The sequence below is a fragment of the Bos grunniens genome, chromosome 21 (genome assembly GCF_055505025.1).
Source record: "Bos grunniens cultivar Pamir isolate PY7600 chromosome 21, Bosgru_T2T1.0, whole genome shotgun sequence".
In the NCBI taxonomy this organism is placed as follows: Eukaryota; Metazoa; Chordata; class Mammalia; order Artiodactyla; family Bovidae; genus Bos; species Bos grunniens.
This window is the reverse complement of record NC_141185.1, coordinates 37,100,369-37,123,775: the sequence shown is the minus strand read 5'-3', so window position 1 is coordinate 37,123,775 and position 23,407 is coordinate 37,100,369. Positions and strand designations below refer to the sequence as shown.

The 23,407-nt window shown below is 41.0% G+C and overlaps 1 protein-coding gene across 6 annotated transcripts in view; it reads left to right on the top strand.

The window, feature by feature from the left end:
- SIN3A (SIN3 transcription regulator family member A) overlaps positions 1–23,407 on the top strand; it is a 66,837-nt gene that overhangs the window by 38,616 nt on the left and 4,814 nt on the right. For all 6 annotated transcript variants that reach the window (XM_086363877.1, XM_086363880.1, XM_086363878.1 and 3 more), the window contains 9 exons: positions 206–416; positions 756–872; positions 4,052–4,290; positions 5,617–5,800; positions 6,871–7,444; positions 9,607–9,776; positions 13,616–13,789; positions 19,420–19,512; positions 20,441–20,535. In XM_086363877.1, the coding sequence (XP_086220003.1) occupies positions 206–416; positions 756–872; positions 4,052–4,290; positions 5,617–5,800; positions 6,871–7,444; positions 9,607–9,776; positions 13,616–13,789; positions 19,420–19,512; positions 20,441–20,535 (1,857 nt within the window). The remainder of the gene's footprint in view (positions 1–205; positions 417–755; positions 873–4,051; positions 4,291–5,616; positions 5,801–6,870; positions 7,445–9,606; positions 9,777–13,615; positions 13,790–19,419; positions 19,513–20,440; positions 20,536–23,407) is intronic.

Genomic DNA, 23,407 nt, shown 5'->3' with positions numbered 1-23,407 from the left:
CTTAACTGATCTTAGAGCACTCTGTAAGAAAAGGAGAAGCCAGGTATTCAAAAGCAGTTCTTCTTAGGCAAGAAGTAATAATTGTCACTGGAATTTGTCCAATGATAGCAGAGTTCTGACTCTACATCAAATAGTGGTAGTCATACCTCAGCATTACTGCATAATGCTTCTAATTGCTCACCAGTTTTTTGGTTTGATTCTTTAGGAAATTCCCAGAATTGTTTAATTGGTTTAAAAACTTTCTGGGCTATAAGGAGTCTGTACATCTGGAAACCTTTCCAAAAGAACGGGCCACAGAGGGCATTGCCATGGAGATAGATTATGCCTCTTGTAAACGGTTGGGCTCCAGCTATCGAGCCCTACCAAAGAGTTACCAGCAGCCCAAGTGTACGGGACGGACTCCTCTCTGTAAAGAGGTAAGGCCTTCCAGGGAAGGTATCAGCCCTGAGTCCTCGGCTTCCTCCAGAAGGAAGTGGTACCTGGAATGGAGAATTTGTACGAATGAAGAAATCAAAATCCTTTTCTGTCTTTTTTCAAAAGAAAATGTTTTGTACTTATATTGAGAACCTTTTTCTAACTGTCTTTTTAAACTTGCTACAGGTGAAACTTGCTACAGTTTCACTTGCCATGGGTGAAACGTGTAATGTTAACTGTTTCTTCCCTCCCCTAAAGTTTTGTCTTTTTTAATTGAGAAAGCTTAATCACCAGAAAATTTCATTACACTTTTGTTTCAATGTCTCTTCTTTTACCCAAAGGTTTTAAATGATACCTGGGTTTCCTTCCCTTCCTGGTCTGAGGACTCCACCTTTGTTAGTTCCAAGAAAACTCAGTATGAAGAACATATCTATCGTTGTGAAGATGAACGTTTTGAGGTACAAGCTCCTTTATCATTTGAAGTTTGGGGAAATGAGAGATTCTGAAAGAGAGGATATCTTAAATACCTACTTGAGAGGATTGGCTTTTAAGACCAAAGAGCAAGAGGCTCATATTCTTTGTGGTAAATGCTTGTTGTATTTACCATGTTTTGTGACTTTGTCAGATATATTGGTAATATTTTCATAACAAATGTGACTTATCTAGGCCACTTTAGCCCTTTTAACTGAAATTATCCATTGATGGCTGAATAATACTCCTTTGAATTTTTAATGACATTTTAAAGGTTATTGTGTTCTACGTAGTATTTAAAATCAGTATTTTAAGACCTAGTGGGCTTTCTTGCAGCTGTTTTAAATTACTTATCTTAAAGTGTATATTTTTTTTTAGCAGCTATCTTACTAACATGGTTAGCAAACTAGCTCTCCTGTGAGAACTGGAACTCTTCTGTCATATTTCTGATGTTGATTTGTCTCCTTTTGAAAGAAAGTTGAGTTAGGGACTTCATTTTAAAGTAGTTGGGAAGGGAAGAGCTGGAGTGAAGAAATGAGCTGGTCGAGAGCCCTGATACCAGGAGTGGGAGTACTGGAAACAGACTCAGTTCCCAGTGTGTTTAAATGTCTGGTTCACTGATACCAACAAAAAGGGAATGTTAAATGTGTCTAGAGAAAGAAAATTACATACCTCCTTTTTAATGTATTTATTATATAAAACTGACTGTCCCTGCTCTTCCTATGGATGGGAGATGTTTTTCTCCTTTTTAATCCATACTGATTTAGCTCTCTGCCAGTTATCCCCATTCACACTTGCTTCCTCTGTTTCTGGCATGCTTTGAATGACGAACCACGTGTTGGTTGGTCCTCTGGGCCCCAGTGTTTATGAGGAGCTTCGACCATTTGCAGAAAACTCAGTCATGACAGATATTAACTTCTGTGAAAAGTTTTATCAAGCTGAAGAAAGCATTTCTTTTTTTATTTTTTACCTGTGTTTAGTCAGTTTCAGTGATGTGTTAGCAGAGATTGACGCCTGTTTTTCACAGGATATTCTATTCTCAACTAGTATGCCTGCACAGGAGAAGCATCAGCCTCATTTCCTGCTTGTTACTGCAGTAGTGAGGATGAAGGAAATGTGTGCATGTATGCACATGTGCATGCTGAGGATTGGATGCGGTAGACTAATTTGAATCCTTTATACATCAGGATTGGTTAATATTCCTGTAATATAGTCAACCCCTAAATCCCAATGACTTGAAAAAGACAGATTTATTTCCTTGTCATACTGCATGTGCATTGGTGTTCAGCTGAAGATTCCACTCATCAGAATTGCTTGGGGACCTGGGTTGGCAGAGTGCCACCATCAGGAACACTACCAGTGACTATAGGGGAAAAGCTCAGATGGATCTTGCACCCTTAAATGCTCTAGCCTAGAAGTAATGGATGTTACTTTGACTCACCTGTTAACAGCTCATAGGTCAGAACTAGTTACACGGCCCTACAACCCACTCCAGTACTCTTGCCTGGAGAATCCTGTGGACGGAAGAGCCTGGTAGGCTGTAGTCCATGGGGTCGCAAAGAGTTGGACACGACTGAGTGATTTCAGTTTCACTTTTCACTTTCATGCATTGGAGAAGGAAATGGCAACCCACTCCAGTGTTCTTGCCTGGAGAATCCCAGGGACGGGGGAGCCTGGTGGGCTGCCGTCTATGGGGTCACACAGAGTCGAACACAACTGAAGCGACTCAGCAGCAGCAGCAGCTAATCTCAAGGCAGCCAGGAAGTCCAAGCCATCATTTATCCATAACTGGGGAAAAGGGGGCATTAAAAGTTTTGACAAAATGACTACCATAGCCCTCAAACTAGAAAATTAGGAAACACTTACACAGAGTTATAGACCCTTGAGACTGCTCATTTCCTTTATTTTCTGTTTCTCATCTAGAAAATTTTGTGTTAAGCTTTGGAAAAAAGTTAACTCAGGGTTGCTAGTCATGTCTTTAACCAGGTTAGGCTTGGCCCTTGCCAGAAAATAAAGTGTCAGAAATATTCAGTGAAAATTTAAATGGTTACCCACAAATACAACATTGAAGCCCTTAAGTAATACTCTTATTATTAGTAGATGTGGAACAAGACATTAAACATTTAAACATTTCAAGTTACTCTGAAAAACTTTACTCATGAGATTGATTTACTATCTTGAATGGTCTTTTTGGGATTTGGTGGTAGTGGTGGTTATTGTCTGTAACAGATCTGAGTAATTGACAAAAGTTCAGAGAAAAGTGTCAGTAAGGTTGCCTCCTCCTAGGTCCCTCTGGCGTGAGGGCCAGTCGTCCTCAATAAACCACGTTGGTGGCACCAGAAGTATTAACCACTGCTTTGTTGTTGTTTTTCCGTTGCTAAGATGACTCTTTGTGACCCCGTGGGCTGGGGCACGTCAGGCTTCCCTGTCCTTCACTTATCTCCCTGAATTTGCTCAAATTCATGTCCATTGAGTTGGTGATGCTATCCAACCATCTCATTCTCTGTCACTCCCTTTCTCTTCCTGCTCTCAATGTTTCCCAGCATCAGAGTCTTTTCCAGTGAGTCAGCTCTCCACATCAAGTGGCCAACGTTTTAGAGCTTCAGCTTCATCATCAGTCCTTTCAGTGAATATTCAGGGTTTGGATGTTTGCTGTGTGCCTGGTATTGTGCTAAATCCTTTATGTGGGTTGTATTATTAAATCCAGAACACAACCTTGTGAGAGTAGGTGGTGGTATTCCTGTCTTACTGATAAGCTAACAGTTTTATATGGCCATGGTATGAGAAGGCATGGCACCCAACTCCAGTACTCTTGCCTGGAGAATCCCATGGACGGAGGAGCCTGGTAGGCTGCAGTCCATGGGGTCGCAAAGAGTCAGACACGACTGAGCGACTTCACTTTCACTTTTCACTTTCATGCATTGGAGCAGGAAATGGCAACCCACTCCAGTGTTCTTGCCTGGAGAATCCCAGGGACGGGGAGCCTGGTGGGCTGCTGTCTATGGGGTCGCACAGAGTCGGACACGACTGAAGCGACTTAGCAGCGGCAGCAGCATGGCAGAGCCCAGATTCAAATCAGGGAGTTTGACTTCTACCTTCTACTCCCGACAGCTATTCTGTTCTGATTTGGGTCCTGAACACACTTTTGTCTTTTTTTTTTTTATAGCTTGATGTAGTTTTAGAGACCAATCTGGCAACTATCCGGGTTCTGGAAGCAATACAAAAGAAACTTTCCCGCTTGTCTGCTGAAGAACAAGCTAAATTTCGCTTGGACAACACCCTCGGGGGCACATCGGAAGTCATCCACCGAAAAGCACTCCAAAGGATATATGCTGACAAAGCAGCTGACATCATTGATGGTCTGAGGAAGAACCCTTCCATTGCCGTCCCAATTGTCCTTAAAAGGTACCTGAGTGCATATGCCCTTCATGCTTTAGTGTGCTTCTCAACAGATTTAGTGTCCCATTAAATAAGATTCTCCTTTTTAGCCCAGTTATTCCATGAGACCTCCATTTCTCCCCAACCTCGGCTGTAGGAAGTCAGGTGGATAGTGTGGGATAGTGGAGCTTCTTGATGGGGTTCTGTGTCACCAACAGCAGAGAACAAACCTTTCCAGTCCATACTGGAATGCTCTGTGTGTTTAGGGGGATATTTTAAAAGAGAGAACAGAGAAGAAAACAGCCGCCCACCTTCCTGCCACTCAGTACTAACCAATGTTCACATCTTTTGTTTTTTAGTAAGAAAAATCACTTTGTCTTTATAAAATTGATATGTTACTTAAAAAACCTTAGCGTCCCATAAACTTCCAAGAATGTCTTCTTTCTCCTAACCAACCTTCAAACCAAGTATAGAGGGGCCATTGAACCCACCTAAATAAGGCTGTAGTATCAAAGAGGAGGCCAGGGCTGAGCCCTAGGCGCCTCCAAGACCGTGGCACTCCTATAAATCTGGTCCTCCCTCTGTATCACCTGGTGAAAACTTATCCGCTGCACAGTTCACACGTGCCCAGATTTTCTTGTTCCTCCTCAGTCTTCCTCTCAAGAGCTGGCAGAAGGTGTTTGCCTTCTTGCCAGTAGTGTTTAACTTTTGTCTTCGAGGTGGAGGATATCCTTCAGTTCTAGTGCTGGTTTTGATTTTATTCTCCTCTCTTCTAGAGAATCAGAGTCAGTTGTTTTCATTGGAACTTCCAAGCTCTGTCTAGAGGAGCATTCATTGTTGTGCAAGTTCTCTGCTCTTGAACATTTACGTTAGCATAGTAACCATTCTCAGAAGTCCTGTAGCGAAGAAACTTGTTTCTCTTTGTTTTAGCTGGCCAAGGAAGAGAATCTACTCTTCTAGGGTATTCTGTGGAATGTTGTTTGAGAAACAACTGTTCTCGGCAAGATTTCTGACTTTGGGATAAATTCCCCATACTAAGTCCTGAATGAGTAGTTTTCTTGTGTATCAGAGTTCAAGACTAGTTTGAATAAATTTACCCCAGAGTTGCCAACAGATCTGACAGATCTGCTGTACCTGTTGACCTTTGAAATAAAGTAAACCTGACATATTTCTTACTTCTAAGCCCTTGTGGGATGAGGTGCTGTTATCCCCTTTTTATGGATAAGGAGGCAGTCTTACATGGCTAATGTGGCAGAGTCAGGATTCCAGTCTGCAATTGTAATATGACTCCTTGCCTTAAAATTCCCTCCTCTGGACTCTGCTGTCTTTCTTTTCCACCCTCCACCCCACTAGGTTGAAGATGAAAGAGGAAGAATGGCGAGAAGCTCAGAGAGGCTTTAACAAGGTGTGGAGAGAGCAAAATGAGAAATACTACTTGAAATCTCTGGACCACCAAGGCATCAACTTTAAACAAAACGACACCAAGGTCCTGAGGTCCAAGAGCTTACTCAATGAGATTGAGAGTATCTATGATGAGGTGAGTCAGGGATCCCAACATTTGTGAGAAGTCTCCAGTCTGTATGCTCAGCATAGCTTTGACTCCTGCAAATTACCTTTGTTATATGAGCATGAGACCCTCCAAGGTTTGTTGATTGTTGCTTCATAGGATAGACTTCTATTCCCAGTTCTTCTACCATTTTAAATCTAAGGCTCACTAAGCTGTTTTACTGGTTTTCCAGTTTTCCATCCTGGTTATAGTTAATGCCCACTGCCACCCTTCCACTTCTCTCCATATTTTCTTCCAACAGTACCTTATATTCCTTCTTGTAGCCTATCTCAACCTTCCACAACTTAAAATACTATCTTCAATCCCCACACTCTTTCTCTCTCTGTTTTTGACCATGCTATGTGGCTTGTGGGATTTCAGTTCCCCCACCAGGGACTGAACCCAGGCCTTTGGCACTGAGAACAGGGAGTCTTAACCACTGGACCACCAGAGAATTGCCCCCAGACTCTTGCTAATCCTTGTTTATTCAGCATCCTTCAGGATTATGTAGAGTACTGGGAGCTAGGATACAGAGATGAATAAGAAGTTAATCCTTCTTTCTTTGAGCTCATAGTCTTAGGGGATGGATAGAAACAAATAGAGTATGATTGAGAATTTCTAGAAGGGTGTGATCTTGAGTTTTAAACTTTATTATGAAAATATCAAGCATACATGAAAAGGGAGAGAGCAGTAAAATGAACTGACATAAATTTAATTTCCTCTCTGTCTTGCCAGTTTTGTTATATCTGCCACCTTCCTCACTCCCAGAAGTATTTTAAAGGAAATTTTAGACCTCCTATCGTATCCTCCATAAGTACTAATGTAAAATTTTAGAAGATGGTCTTCTTTCTGTCCTATTGTCTGGGAGGTACCATGTCATGGTACCTCCAGTCATTTTGGTATCAAACCACATCTTGCACATTATCTTTTTGTTTCTGGAAGTTTTCGATTGGAAAATAGTGGCCATTATGGTTAGTAGAACATACTGCTGGTGTAATCTTGTAGGTCTGTTTGTTGCTTTTGTAGCTGTCACGTAATACTTTGTCTCTCTCTCCTGGTAGAGGCAAGAGCAGGCTACGGAAGAAAACGCTGGTGTACCTGTTGGCCCACACCTCTCACTTGCCTATGAAGACAAACAGATTCTGGAAGATGCTGCTGCTCTGATTATCCACCACGTGAAGAGGCAGACAGGCATTCAGAAGGAAGACAAATACAAAATCAAGCAAATCATGCATCATTTTATTCCAGATCTGCTCTTTGCTCAGAGAGGTGATCTCTCAGATGTGGAGGAAGAGGAAGAAGAAGAGATGGATGTAGATGAAGCCACAGGGGCGGCTAAGAAGCACAATGGTGTTGGGGGCAGTCCCCCTAAGTCCAAGCTACTATTTAGTAACACAGCAGCTCAGAAGTTAAGAGGGATGGATGAAGTGTACAACCTCTTCTATGTTAATAATAACTGGTATATCTTTATGCGGCTGCACCAGATACTCTGCTTGAGGCTGCTGCGGATTTGTTCCCAAGCTGAACGGCAAATTGAAGAAGAAAACCGAGAAAGAGAGTGGGAACGGGAAGTGCTGGGCATCAAGCGAGACAAGAGTGACAGCCCTGCCATCCAGCTGCGTCTCAAAGAACCTAGTGAGTGCTAGGGTTGTCGGTCTGCAGAAGGTGTGAGAGCTCGGGGATGCAGGACCTAGTTAGACTCAGGACTGCTTTCTTTTATGTTAATGCATAGAGCACAGGCAATCCGTAGAGGCTGGCTGGGTTCAAATCCTAGCACTGCAATTTACTGGTTGCGTGACCTTACTTAAACTCTCTGAACCTGTTTCTCTGTAAACCGGAGGTGCTACTTGTTATCTTGTGGGGCTGCTGGGAGAATTGGGGGAAATATGCAAAGCACCTTGTGCCTTGCTTAGATCATAGACCCTCAGTAGCTGGTACTGTGGACACCAAGGAAGTGGGTGTCAGTTACCGTCGTCAGTTTCCCAAATGGAAGGTCTCTCTGAAAGGACAGAGAATGACTGAAGCATCATAGTTGGTTCCACTCCACGACGGAACAACTGTTCGTGCCTGAGACAATTGCAAAAAAAAGAGATGGGGACTCAGGAGATGGTTTGAGACAGCAGAACAGGAATGAAGATAGAAAACTCAGAAAAAGGAAAATAAGGGAAGGTTAAGGAAGCCTCCACATGCTCTACGTGATTCTGTGCTGCTTGCTTCTAGATCTCCCTTCAGGTTGTAAGTTAGGTACTTAAGCTGTTAGCCAAAGCTCTTCTGTGAAACCTTCTTGTGTGTTCTTTAGGAAATAACCCATTTTTGGAATGAATTATCTTTTTTTTCTTAACTGTTAGTCATGTAAGAAGCCCATGTGAAGCCCTGGCCATCTATCTATTGGAGAGCTAATGACCTTGGAAATTAATTCTAAAAGCCTTTATCTGGATTAATCCTAGCTTGAGAGAGACATCTTTTAGACTTCAGTGTGGTGATTCCCTCTGCTTGGGAGGAAACAAGAAAGATGACCTAATCTTGGCTTGACCATTGACTTAACCTGATTTTTGAGGCTAACAGTTTGTTCTTGAGTAATAATGCCAAGCCTCCACTGATCATGGCTCACGTGGTTTGCACCAGTAGAACTCATAGCTTTATTCTGACGTGAAAGCATTTTTCACAGCAATAACACAGCCCATGCCTCTGCTGTGGATCTGAACAAGGTAATGTTCTGTCAGGAAACTCAAGCCAGTTGCTTCTCTTAAATAGTAGTTGTCCTGTTTTGCCTGTCTTGAATGAATCCATCACACTTCAAATAAATGGAAATGGACTCAATTTTTGCTCTCAGAGCCTTTTTTCCCCTGTATAAACTTACAAAAAGGTAGCTAAATGTCAAAGACAAAGAGTTCTTTTTATAATTTTTCTCATTGTAGTGAACTTTTGGTTGAAGTATACAACATATACAGAATTGCGTAGCTCAGTAAGTTTTTACAAAGCAAACACACCTGTGTAACCTGCCCCCAGATCAGGAAACCACATAATCAGTAGCCCCCTTGCACTGCTGTCTGGATTGCCAGCACTGGAGATGAGATTTGCCATCTGCATGTAAATAGGTCTTATTTTAGTAAGCTAAAGGTGGAGCCCTTTCACCTTTCCTCGTGCACTGTTAGTTGCCAAATGTCTGTAACAACTGATAAGGTTTCTATCTGGTGGTTGAGGTGATTCATATGCAGCAAGTATAGATCATTTGATGTAATTTGTGAACTACAGTGTTGGGAATCCACTTTTAAACAAAAGGACTTTGACAAATGCAGACACTTCATTATTCATAAAAGATTAATCTGCCCTCCTAGTTTCCTGTTCTGAGAGGCTTCTCAGTGCTAGTGTTCGGGTCTGTCTGCCTTTTCTCTTCAGCCTTCATGCTTTGTGAAATAGCTATTTGAGCAAGCAGCCCACCCACGTGGGGGATACTCCCTTTGCAGGCTCCTCTCCTAGCAGGGAGCCGACAGCTTTTTGAAGAAACTTCTTTCCTGGGATGTTTTGCTCTCATGTCACGCATTGCCAGCCGTACTGTAAATAAGTGTTTTGGTCAGTCAGAGGGTTAGAGGCCGCTGTTGAAATTGCAGCGTCACTCTCCTTTGATAGACAGTGCTGGGGTTGTGGCCACCTGTCAGATCTCATCTGTTTGCAGCACACTGAATACTGAGGGTTGGTTCTGTGCAGTGCTTTTCAGGCAGCTGTGGGATTTGCCCTGCCCTCTTCCCATCTTTTCTTAGCAGGGTAAGGCCTCACCTCTCCCCTCTTTCCCACAGTGGATGTTGATGTAGAAGATTATTACCCAGCTTTCCTGGACATGGTGCGGAGCCTGCTGGATGGCAACATAGACTCGTCCCAGTACGAAGATTCGCTGAGAGAGATGTTCACCATTCATGCCTACATTGCCTTTACCATGGATAAACTCATCCAGAGCATTGTCAGACAGGTGAGGGTGTGGTGCGGGCGAGGGTTGGGGAGGGAGACAGTCCTCATCTACAGGTGGGGCAGGTTTTCTTCTGGGAACAGACGGGCAGTTTTCTCATGTGATAATGTTAACGAACACGTGGTTGTAGAGGGGAGGGAGAGGTTAATGTGATGTTGGATCTCTCCTGTTAACTGAGTGGAAGGGCTGCAGCCATGTGACTGACTGCTTTGCTCAGTGTGCCCTGGGAGGAGGAACCTACCTCACATGTGAGGTTTTGCCCCCAGCTCCTGTCCCATCTTCCCAGCTCTTACGTTATGTACCAGGTGTGAGCTATTTCCTCTTCTGTGAAAAGTGAAAGTGTTAGTCACGTAATCGTGTCTGACTCTTTGTGACCCCATGGACTGGAGCCCGCCAGACTCCTCTGTCCATGGAATTCTCCAGGCAAAAATACTGGAGTGGGTTGCCATTTCCTTCTCCAGGGGATCTTCCTGACCCAGGGATCGAACCCCAGACTCCTGCATTGCAGGTGGATTTTTTTTTACTGTCTGAATAGGTGTTGGTAATTCTATGGACTTTCCTCATTTAACATTTGAAGTTCTTTTTACAGGAAGGGTTTTGTATAACATCTTTTATAATACTCTGTCAGCCTCACTATCTGAGACTCCCTCTGAGTTAGGTTTATAGTTGGCTTTGTGGTTTATTCTTGGGGTACCCTGGGAGTTTGTAGATATGTTGTTCTTTACAATGATAATTTTATAGCAAATAACATATAATAGGTTTCCATTCCTTTGCCTTTTGTTCTGAGTTCTCAAAGGTATCAGTCTGTTGTTAGTACGCTTTTTTCTTTAATTAATGAATTTATTTATTTTTGGTTGCACTGGGTCTTTGTTGCTGCACATGAGCTTTCTTTCATTATGGCAAGCGGGGGGCTGTTCTTCATTGCGGTGATCAGGCTTCTCATTGCAATGGCTTCTCTTGTTGCAGAGCACGTGCTCTAGGGCACACGGGCTTAGTTGCTCTGAGGCATGTGGAATCTTCCCGGACAAGGGATTGAACCTGTGTCCCCTGTGTTGGCAGGCGGATGCCTATTCACTGCCCCGCCAGGGAAGTCCCACTTTTTTCTTTAAAGTGGAAAGTGCCTTCCTTAGGTAAAATCACAAAGGAGTCCTTTGTGAGGTACTCTTGCTTTTGTCTTGAGTTTCAAAGGATGTGTGGCTTTGCACCCGTCTCGTAGGATCTACTCAAAGTCAAGGAATAACTGAATCTTGGCATCTTCACAAAAGTTGTCAGGGAGGGAGCTGCAAGTTGAAGCGGTTATTAGGCCTTCCCTTAAGGGGTCTTTATGTTGACAGACAGAAATCTTTACATGGATATAATCAGCTATGGTCATAATTTTTGAGAGGCTAATGCCTATTAATGTCCCCTAAATTTATGTAAGAGTCCACTTACCATACCATGTGCTTATGTTTCTGTTTACAAGTTTGCTGTTGCTGTAGCTAGAAGTAAAGTCTTGCATACTATCAGCTCAACTTTAAAAATCCAATACAACCAGCCTTTTCTTTTTTTGTAAGCCCACAGTTGATTTTTTAAACAATAGATTAGTGATTAGTCCATTTACTAGAAGCACCTGGTGATTATTTTGAGTCAGTAATACATAAGGTCCAGACTTTTTTTTTATGGAGACAGATTGTATCCAGAAATCCAAATCTAGTGTTTTAAAAACATATGTTTATGCTTCTCAGCTTAACTCCTGAATTGGAGGCATAACATTTCTCCTTAAATCCTTTGCTGTTCTCCCAGAGTTCATTATTGACTGGAGGTCGAATATACATTGCAAGGTCAAACCATATATTTAGCTTACTTTTCCAAACTAGTTTAATACAGGTTTGCTTAAGAATACAATAGGCAGTCTCACAAATGTCTAGTGTGGGACTGAAAGTATGGCCAGACCAGGTAGGGACTAGACTAGGAAGGTTTTTTCCCTCTCCAGCATGCCTCTTTTCTGGACATCTTCCCCATCCTCACACTTCTCTCTGCAGATGAACGTCCGGCCCCCTGAGTGTTTTCAGTGCTGACATGACCAACCTTTCCAATCCAGGTGCTCCTCTGTGAAATGTCTGTCTACCAGACACACTCATTGTGTCATTTCAGTTTAGCAGGAGAGAGAATTTGACAAGCCTAACATTGGGTTGGGAGTTGCCTGTTTGTGCCTAGATTTATAATGCTACCCTTTCCAAAGACTGGGTGGGGCCAGAAATCCAAGAAGAGGGTGTGGAAGGAGTCGGTGACCTTTAACAGGGAAGTATAAAAATGTATCTACATAGTAGAGACCATGCTTTGTATACTTTTTTTTTTTGCACTGCTTTTTTCTCTTAAACACTGTGTTTTAAGCTTTCCCCTGTATTTTCAAGTTATAAGCATTATTTTAACAGTCACATTAAAAGCTGTTGTATGGCCTAATTGTAATTTAACCATTTCCAGTTGCTGGCCTTTCTACCACCATCAGGTCACTCACTGTCTGACCTTACATTTTGTCCATTTATCTACAAATACACATACTTGTCATTTAAGACTTTTTCAAATGTTAAAAATAAGTAGTTGTCATAGTTACTAGTGCTTCAAAAAGAGTGTATCTTCCTAAAAATAGAACGGCTCAGTGGTTATGAGAATTTTAAAGTAAAATAAATTGTTATTGCAATTAACATTTTGCTTTCTTTATCTGTTTTTCACAGCCTTTGGCGTTTTTAAGGGGTAAAATTTCATTTGAAGGAATTTTTATTTTTTGATAGATGATATCATCATGACCTATAAGAATGGAATCTCTGAAGGGTTCAACTTGCTAGTCATCAGAGAGTTTAACAAGATAGTCACCGAAGTTACCAGTAGTCAATCATGATTGACATGTATTGAAAATGAGTTAATTTGCATAAAGTTTAAATACTATGCTTTTATTATCAGATGTGGAAAAATAGGGAATGGTGTTAGAAAGAATATTGGCCTGGGGTCCAGAAACTTGAATATTCGTTCTGACTTAGCTCCTTCAGCTGAGTGCCAGTGACAGATTAATTCAGCAACAGCTTCTTCGAGGCCTGTTGAATTTCTCTTTGTACCAGGGCTTTGACTATAGGAATGGATCTTGTTTTCATGGTTCTCCAAGTTCCCTCTCCTCACCTTAGCACACAGTGAGTTTTCTTATCTAAAATGTACGTTTGTCTCATATATAACAGGGCACCCCTGTCCAGACTGCTTCCCAGGGTAGTTGTGTGAATCAAATGAGAGTATGTGTGAAAGCAAATTATAAATGGTAAAGAAGTGCCATAAAGGTAGCAAGCCATAGAAATTTTCTTTCATGTAAAAAAAAATTTTAAGTACCTTAAATGGCTTCCCTGGTGGCTCAGTCGGTAAAGAGTCTGTCTGCGATGTGGCAGACCCAGGTTCAATCCCTGGGTGGGAAAGATCCCCTGGAGAAGGAAGTGACAACCCACTCTAGTATTCTTGCCTGGAGAACTCCATGGACAGAGGAGCCTGGTGGGCTCCATGGGGTCACAAAGAGTCAGACACAACCGAGTGACCAACACTAGAACTTTAAATAGTACCACGTTAACCTGAGTTACCTATGGTTTTTCTCTTAAATATATATGAACATTTTAGTCGTGGACCAATGATATGGTTGAAGATTTTGGCTCGGTTATTCTCTAAGAAAATAAGATAGTGATTTTATATGATTAATTTTCTAAAATTTTCAACCAGAAAAAAACCTTTTTTTAACTGAATGATTGGAACCACCAAAGGAAGGCTGAGTGTATGACGGGGAGAACTGTATTTTTGGTTCCTGATGACTTGCCTTTGCTTGATTCCAGCTGCAGCATATCGTGAGTGATGAGATCTGTGTACAAGTGACGGACCTATACCTGGCAGAAAACAATAATGGGGCCACAGGAGGCCAGCTGAACACACAGACGTCAAGGAGCCTCCTGGAGTCAACATATCAGCGGAAAGCTGAGCAGCTCATGTCAGATGAAAATTGCTTTAAGGTGAGAGTTACTCATGTAGTCAGGGAACATGCTGATGCCAGTGTAAACTGTTGGGACTCTACCCTGCAGAAGTCAGAGCCATACCAGGGTGCTTCGACCCAGTGTCTCCACTCCTAGAATGCCTTGGAGTTCCTTTGAACTCATTAGAAGAAATATAAAAAACATGGAAAAGTAAAGTCTCGTAGGCAGTCTGTTTCTTGCCTTTAAAAAAAAATTAGTTCTTATATATGATTTTCATTTTCTCTGAACTGGTTTTTTTTTTTTTTTTTTTGGTATTAAATGCTTTGTGAATATTGTTTAAAAATGTAATCCATGGTCATTGTAGAAAAGATGGGAAATGTAGAGAAAAGAAAAACTAGTTGTCTACAGTTTTCCCCAGAAAGAATCATTGATGGCATTTCTAAACTTTTCTATGTTTGTATATATTTTGAAAGAGATTATACTGGGCAAAGCATTCTGTGTAACTTACTTTGCTCAATTAGCAACACCTCTGGGTCTTCATCTTTTTATGACTATTCAGTATTTTATAAAAAATTATGCCCGTCTCTTTGGACATTTAGGTTGTTCCCAGTTTTCCACCATTATAATAGCTAATTAGAAAAGCCAATAGCTGGAGACTGGGAACAATCTAGATGTCCAGCCCTTAATGGGAATAGTTAATGGCAGCCTGCTGTGTGACTGCTAGATGGCAGATTTTGCAGCTCTTAAAAGTTAATTATATGTTAGTAAAAATACTGAAGCAAATAAAAGGACACAAAATTATGTATATTATTATTGCACCTGTGTAATATGTATAGTTGAACAAAGCCTGTATGTATTAATGTAAGGATAGGTTTAGGTGGCCCAGAGTAAGGTTTGCAGTTGGCGGAGCAGAGAGAGCTAAGCTAAACAAAATTTTAACTTGGTGAGCATGTCCTTTAGTGATCTGACCCTCACTCTTCACTTGGCTGTGTGTGCTTCTGCTTTCAGCCTGCTGTTGGCTTAATTTAGAATCAGAGACCTGGAAATGAGTTTTCTAGTTCAGTCACAGTTGTGATGCTCTACTACCTGAGGACTTTCCCACTACAGAGGAGAGTTCCTAAGCCTTTCATAGTTTTAGATCTATAAATGTTTATCGTGAATTTAATGTGTGTTTATTTCATGGTGACAGAATTACCACCCCCACTGACAGTGAGTTAACAGATTGTGTGGTGAGGGCCTATGAAGGAATGGGTAGACTCACCCTGTAGATAACACATTTGTCAGAATAGCAGAGGGAACAGAAGGTTTGGTAACCAGGAATATTGGGTCATCACAGTGACCTTGTTCTTTAAAATGTTTTACATAGAGAATGAAAGTCCATAGTATGAGCATCAAGCAAAGCATAAGCAGCCCTTCAAATCCCCTGCCCAGTCCTACCTCCAGCCTCCTCTCCCTTCATTTTTTTCTAGACATATTCTCTAGTGCTTTTTAAAAATTAGACATGTTTAACTCTCCATATAACCACTCAAACCCTTTTCTATGCACTTAAATATACATGTGTATTTATGTAGAAATAAATTTTTTAACTAAACTATGTACTTTACATCTTGCTTTTTTCCACTTAATGTCTTAGAATTTGCTCTATTTTGGTTTATATAGACATAACTCATGTTTTTCAGCTGCTGTGTCACACTTAAAACTATGAATGTGCCATAGTTTTTTGTGGTTTGCTTGTTTGTTTGTTTAGGGTATTAGCTCCCTCACCATGGCTCAAACTTGAGCCCCCAACAGTGAGAGCACAAGAGTCCTAAACACTGGACCACCAGGGAATTTCCTGTGCCATAGTTGTGTTTTTTTTTTTAAATCATTCCCCTATGGGTGAACGTTTTAAGCTATTTCTGTTTTTACTATCTCAAATAGTGCTTCATTGAACAACATTTACAATTTATATTCTTGTGTGCATGTGGTAATGTTAAGGGTAGAGACATAGAAATGAAATTACTGGGTTAAAAGGGCAGGATATGCATATTTTAGGGCTTCCCAGGTGGTGCAGTGGTAAGTGAAGTGAAAGTCCCTCAGTTGCTTCCGACTCTTTGCAACCTCATGGACTATACAGTTCATAGAATTCTCTAGGCCAGAATACTGGAGTGTGTAGCTTTTCCCGTCTCCAGGCGATCTTCCCAACCCAGGGATTGAACCCAGGTCTCCCACATTGCAGGTGGATTCTTTACTGTCTGAGCCACCAGGGAAGCCCAAGAATACTGGAGTGGGTAGCCTATCCCTTCTCCAGGGGATCTTCCCAACTCGGGAATCAAACCAAGGTCTCATGCATTGCAGGCGTATTTACCAACTGAGCTATCAGGGAAGCCCTGTGCAGTGGTAAAGAAACCGCCCAACAGTGCAGACACTGCAGGAGACAGGTTTAGTTCCTGGGTTGGGAACGTTCCCTAGAGGAAGAAATGGCAATCAACTCCAGTATTCTTTCCTGAAAAATTCCATGGACAGAAGAGCCTGGTGGGCTATACTCCACAGGGTCGCAAAGAGTCAGACACAACTGAGCATGTACTCACATGCATGTTTTAAAATTTAAACTTTAATGGATATTCTCATTTCTCTGTCAAAGTGACAGGATATACCAGTGTGCACTTTGGTAAGAGCATTTATTTCTCTGTAACACTTAGTATTATCAAGCTCATTTTTGACAATTAGATGATTAGAAAAATATTTTAATTCATGTTTCCCTATTTCCTGTTGTCACCCATTTTCCCTCTTCTGTGTATTGTGTACTCATATGCACGTCCTTCACCGTTTCTGGGGGAGCAGGATTGTAGTTCTTTTTATGTACTTTTTCAAATATTTTTGTTATGATTTGTTTGATTTTCTTTGTTATGATTTCTCTGAAATCGATTGGTCTTCCCCTTTGTCTTGTTTTTCAGGGCCCAGCTAAGTGTCACTTCAGTAAAGTGGAATCTTTCTCAATTCACTGAGCAGGGAATAGCATATTGCTCATGTTTCTAGAATAGTACCTTTGTAGTTATTTTGTTGTAATGTAAATATAGCTATTTGTATGTATTCTTTTTCCTTTACTAAATTAAGTTCCTCCATGCAAGAAACTGGGGATTTCCAGTGGCTCAGCTGGTAAAGCACCAACCTACCACTGCAGGGGATGTAAGAGGCACAGATTCGATCCCTGGGTTGGAAAGATCCCCTGGAGGAGGGCATGGCAACCCACTCCAATATTCTCTCCTGGAGAATTCCACGGACAGAGGAGCCTGGTGGGCTGCAGTCCATGGGGTCACAAGAGTCAGGCACAATTGAGTGCACATGCGCACATGCATGTGTGTGTGCACAAGAAACCATGCTCTCTTCTGAGTGTGCCCCTGACAGATAAATAGCAAGCATTCAGTGACTTGACTTTGTGTTAGTTGAATGAAGCAAAGGAGGTATGTAGAAAAAGGAGAGGAGGGTGGTGTCCAAATGGTAGAGGATCTTCATAGCCATAGTAAGTAAGAGGTGTGAATTTTGTTGTGGTTGGTGAGCAGTGAGGCATTTTTAAGGACTAAATAGCCCACTGGATTTGAGCTTTCAGGAAGATCAGTTTAGTAGCACTGAGTAAGGAGAAGGGGAGGAATCGAGGCATATTTACAACTGGAGGCCATTACCAAATTGGGGTGATGGACGTGGGCAGTCTAATGATAAAGCTAGTCAAGCCTTGGAGTGGTGCGGAGGTCAGAGAGTTGGGGTGAACACATGGTAAAGGACCTAGCAAGATATGTGTCAAACACGTGAGGAGCCAGTTGGAGTGAAATCGAGTTCAGTTTTAGGCATGTAGAGGATGCTCTTCTCAGTATTACTTTGAAGGGTGGCTTCCTTACAGCCATAGGACAGATCTTGACTCTAGGTTATTCATCCTAAATCCAGGGGGTTTTAGCAAACTCCTAGAAACAGTTTTTTTCAAATCTATTTTGAAAGTAATTATGTTTGTGTTTATATGTGTATATGTTATATTCTCGTCATTTTAAAAAATTTATTAGCTAAGAGGAGTTTTTAAAGGCTGCTCTAGAAAAACTGTGAACCAGAACTGGTTTCTGGTTCTGTTTGCTTATTGACTAGCTGTGTGGCCTTGAGAAATCAGAACTCTGAATTTTAGGTTTTTACCTATGTAAAATGAAGAATGTTGAAATAAATGATTCTCAAGCTTTTTTTTAATCTCTGATCTTTACCATGTAATTCTGATAGTGATCTTTTTTATGTTTTTAATTTTAATTTTTTTGAATTATGAAAGTATGATAACACATTTACAGGAAGTTTGGAAAATATAGAACAAGGTTACATACAGTTCCACTATATATTATAATTATATTTTTAAGTAGATAAGTTCAGTATCAAACTCTCGAAAATTAATAGAATGAGTATACAGAGAAGTAGAAGGATATAGTAAAGCACTGTGAACCAATTCAATGTAATTACGATTTATACAGTTTTCATGTTAAGAGTAGGATACAAATTCTATTCAAGTTCCCACAGACTGTAAACTTGGAGACACTGAAGCATGCTATGCTAAGTCGCTTCAGTCGTGTCCGACTCTGTACGACGCCATAGTCGGCAGCCCACCAGGCTCCGTCGTCCCTGGGATTCTCCAGGCAAGAACACTGGAGTGGGTTGCCATTGCCTTCTCCAGTGCATGAAAGAGAAAAGTGAAAGTGAAGTTGTTCAGTCGTGTCCGACTCTTAGCGACCCCATGGACTGCAGCCCACCAGGCTCCTCCGTCCATGGGATTTTCCAGGCAAGAGTACTGGAGTGGGATGCCATTGCCTTCTCCAGGGACATAAAACAAGGTGCAAAGCTTTGATGGTCTAAAGGTAGTGAAAACATAGAGTCTGTTCTCTTATCACTGTGGGGTTAGGATAGAGATCAATCCGATACTGATTTATCTGCAGCAGTTCCTCAGGATAAGGGCGTTGAGAGTCCTGGGATTCCCAGCAGGGAACTCTGTGTGCCATCACCACTTGATACTTCTTTTGTGCAAAACATGACTTGGTTTTGCCCCTATCAGTGTATTGCTTTTAAATATGAATTTTTAAAAAAATCACACAAATAATATTAGCAAAACTCAGAATTTCAAATATCATTGGTTTCATTGCAACAGATCACTTCTTAATGTTGATGGTTTGTGTTCCTTACCCCATGGTATGTGTGATTTCTTGGGTAGTTTTTATTGTGGTGAAACGTGATTGCTGCTATCTGTTTGATGTTTTCCACTTCAGTTTGGTATGGGAAGTTTCTTTTTAAAAAAAATAAAAAACACTGTAGACTTGTTTACATCTTTGCATTAAGTTCCATAAATGAGATTATCAAGTGAAATGGCATTGACGTTTTGTGGTTCTGACTTTTGAGCACTTTCTGATATTGATTACTGTTTTAGCTAATTCAAGAAGTATGAAACATGAAATGTCAGCAAGAAGCTCTTATATTTCATTTTGCTGGTAGCAAGATGAACAACCTTTGCCTTTTAATCACCTCTTAAGCTTTTGAGTATCTTCCTCATCTCTTCAACTGGAGCAAAATTTTTTTTTTAACTCTCTTGCCTCCCCACTTCTCAACCCTTGAGAATCTAATTACAGCTTTGGAGATGGTCTTTTGTTTACACTAAGGTTTCTTATTTGCAGCTTATGTTCATTCAGAGCCAAGGCCAGGTTCAGCTGACAATTGAGCTTCTGGACACAGAAGAGGAGAACTCGGATGATCCTGTAGAAGCAGAGGTATGGATGAACATACTGCAGAAACTGTGCTGAGAGTATGTTGTGCTCTGAGAGTCTGCGTAGGGACTGTCTGCTAGAAGCCCAGCCAGCATTAGCCTGTTTAAGGGTCAGGACCTGATGCTTGAAGTATAGGTCGTGTCAGCCATGTCTTCGACTGAAGAGACTGCCTGGGGGTAGATTTTTGTTTTTTGGGGGGGGAAGGGGGGTGGATATTTAGAATTAATGGCAGTCTCTCATCTAGCTTTTAGTAAAGCCCTCTCCTCAGAGGAAATCTCATGGTTGGCAGCTCGTTTTTCTCCTAAAGCGTAAGAAACAGCAAATGAGGTGCCATCTGCCCAGTATTATCTTGATTCTTTTGAGTCATGTTTACTTTCTGTTGGGATAGATGGAGCCAGGAGTTCAGTCCCACAGAGTAGATGGAGAGTGAGTCGGTTGTCACAGCTGGGTCTAGCAGATAATATTAATGAGAGAGGCAAGCATCGTGCAAGACATTGAGGGCATATGGAGGGGAGGAGACAGTTGTTTTATGGGAATACGGATGTCGAATCTTTAATTTTTTTAAAAAGTTTCCAGAAATTCAGATTTTGATGTGAAAGGTACTGATTTTCAAACATTTGCCACTATACATTTTGTTCTTTACAAGAACCCTCTGTGGGGAAATAAAACTTGTCAGTGAGCTACCATTTACGACTTCTGATAACTCTAAAGTGTCTCAGAGAAGCTTTAAGTTTTGCATTCTCACAGCTTTTTTAAACTGTGTTTCAGTACCACTTAACAAGCATGTCATTATGGGAAGAGATTTTTTTTTTTTGATCTTGAAATTTAAGGATTTCAGACGTTTCAGTCATAGAATTTGCTAACCCACCTGTTGAGGTTGGAGTTCAGGTTTTTTGCCTTCCCCACACCCATGTTGTGTTCACCCTTCTAGCGCTGGTCAGACTACGTGGAGCGATACATGAATTCTGATACTACCTCTCCTGAGCTTCGTGAGCATCTGGCACGGAAACCAGTATTTCTCCCACGGTGAGTGAACCATGTCGTGTATCGGCAGCAGGACACTTCTTTCTGCGTGTCCAGGAACGAGGAGTTAGCTCACTTTTAGGTTCTTAGTTTTCATTTTATCTATTGTTCTATTTACCGAGGACAGTAATTTGAAGTTTGTGTGGCTTTTACACCGTGCTCTTACCTGGAGCGTATGCCCAAGCATCAGGGAGGTAAGAGTTTTAGGAATCAGTAATAACTTCCCTTTAGAAATATGTGTCAGAGTCTCCAGGGTTTGATGATTCACTGGGAGGACTCACAGGATGCAGTCATACCCACAGTAATGATTTGCCATAATGAAAGGATACACAGCTAAATCAGCAAAGGCAGAAGGTGCCTGTGACAAAAATCAGAGGCGCAAGCTTCTAGAGAGTCTGTGGCTTCCATTGGAGTCACAAGGACACTCTTAATTCCTCCAGCAGCAAATTACAATATGTTTGAAATGCTGCCTACCAGAGAAGCTTGCTGGAGACTTGGTGACGTGAGTTTTTTTATTGGTTGTTAGTCCTGTAAGTACCCTCTGCCTAACTTGTACCAAAATTCCAGACTTCCAGAAGGAAAGCGGGTTTTCAGCTTTCCATTTACTTTGTACAAACAGTTTAGGTACAGTGAGGCACTCTTAGCATTTAGAGAATGGTGGAAACTCTCCCACGATCCACAGTCCCAGAACCCACCCAGGGGACAACCTTGTAAGCAAGGTGTTCAAAGGATGGCAGCCTTAGTTAGGCTGGCTGTGTTGCTCTTAGCAGAATTTTTGAAATTTCCTCCCTGTATATGGGGAAATTGTGTATGTTGGACCTCTATCTGAAGATGAAAACAAAGTTGCAGAAGTAGAAAACAGGTTTTGCTGTAGTTGAGCAGCTTTCTTCCTTTTCCAAAGTTTGGGAATTGAAATCTCATGTCTTATATTCCCAGAAAGGTATTATGATAGTGTGATTAGACTCATTCCTGATTGGAACATGGAAAGAGGTGTGAACAGAAGGACGCTGCCAGCTTCTTCTACTCCTTGAGTCATTTAGCAGACTTCAAGCAGCTGCTCTGTGCCAGGCCCCTTTCTCAACAAAACAGATTTAGTCTCCATGCTTATGAAACAGTACGAATAAACATAAGATCGTATATTTCTCACCAGATTGGCAAAATTCTTAAAAGATTTGTAAACTGTATTATAGCAGGTGTAGGGAAGAGGGGAGCGACTTTCACATACTTGAGGGGGAAATATTGATACAATCATTCTGAGATCAGAGCAGTTAAAATGCAGAAGACTTTACCCTGGACCTTTGGTTTTTAATAATTTGCCTTACAGCTATTATTACAGCTGAGGTTATTTTTCAGTCTTTTTCTTTGAAACCCTTAAATTCTTAGAGATTGAACACCCGCCAAAGCTCTTGTTTATGTGAATTATATATAGTAATATTTATCACATTTAGAAATTAAAACTGAAAAATGTTTATGAATTCATTAAAAAACAATACTAGATGCATTCCATGTTATTTTCATAAATAGAATTTTAATGAAACAGTGCTTCAAATTAGTGAAAAGAGTGGCATTGCTCTGCATTTTTGTGACTGTTTCATGTCTGGCTTGGGATAACAACTGGGCTCTCAGAGCTGCTTCTGTATTCAGTCTGTTGCACTGCTTTGTTTGGTTGTACTATGTGAAGAAAATCTGGCTAGAAAAGGAAGTATTTTCATATCCTTTCAGATAATTGTAGATATTCTTTGATATGACAACAAAACTCTCCAAGTAGTAGTTTCTTAAAGGTTAGTTGCAGTATCACTGAAAATACCAACAAGCCTGTCAAAATCCATTCGCTTATCTTGTACTTTGAATTTTTTCTTGCATGGTTTTATAACTTCATACAGTCAGTTATTTGGAAAATGTGAATTCACTGAGTTATGCAGACCTACCATATGTTGACATGTTTTCCTTTTACAATATTCCCACCCCTGCCTCCACACCACCCCTGAAAAAAGCCACATTTAAAAAAAAAAAAAAGCCACATTTACTAATATTGCCGTTGACTTCATCAGTCACATCTTTAAGTAGTGGGAAGTTGTCACTTGTCATGCTGGCCGGTACCAATTTATCAAAATTCAGAATTTTACTTGAAATCTGAAAATTTATCTTTAACAACAAATATGCTCAGTTGTTTTTCCTTGAGGTACCAGGCTCCCTTGTTCATTTTTGAGAAAATATCTGCCAAACATCCCAGACTGGCTAGTCAGCTATTCTTCCGGGTAAAAAGTGTGAACATTTGCAGTTCAAGTGGTGCTCAAGTGCTTTCCTTCATGAGTGCATTGTACTTTAGCATACAGAGGTGCTTTATATGTAGTTCCCATTTCATCACCCAGCATATTAAAAAGATGTGAAATAAGGGGTTTTAATTTCATAAGAAATGTTACTGCTTCACAAGGACATTCTTAAGTCAGACCAGCTTTCCTTTTGGTTTAATTGCCAGTATGTGGCCAAAGAGTACAAAGATGGCTAAGGAGGTTGGTGCCACCATCAGCTTTTTTTTTAATCACTGTTATTTTTATACCGCTAATGCTAATGTTAGTACTTTGTGTCTTGTTTTTTTAGAAAGAAAGACAATGTTTTAGTATTATGAAAATAGTTTTGATCTCACAACTTCCTCAAAAATGTCTTGGGCCCTCCGACAGTCCTTGGACCAAAGAAATGCTGTTCTACGGAAATGTATATGCACAAAGATATTCACTGAAGCAGTTTTTAATAGCAAAGTGTAGGAAACAATAGAATTGTCAAGCTGACAACCATTCTCTGCTTGTTGTTGAGGGGATAAGCTCTAAATACCTGCCAAGGCATCCACTGATGTGAATTATCTTTTTTCATACGT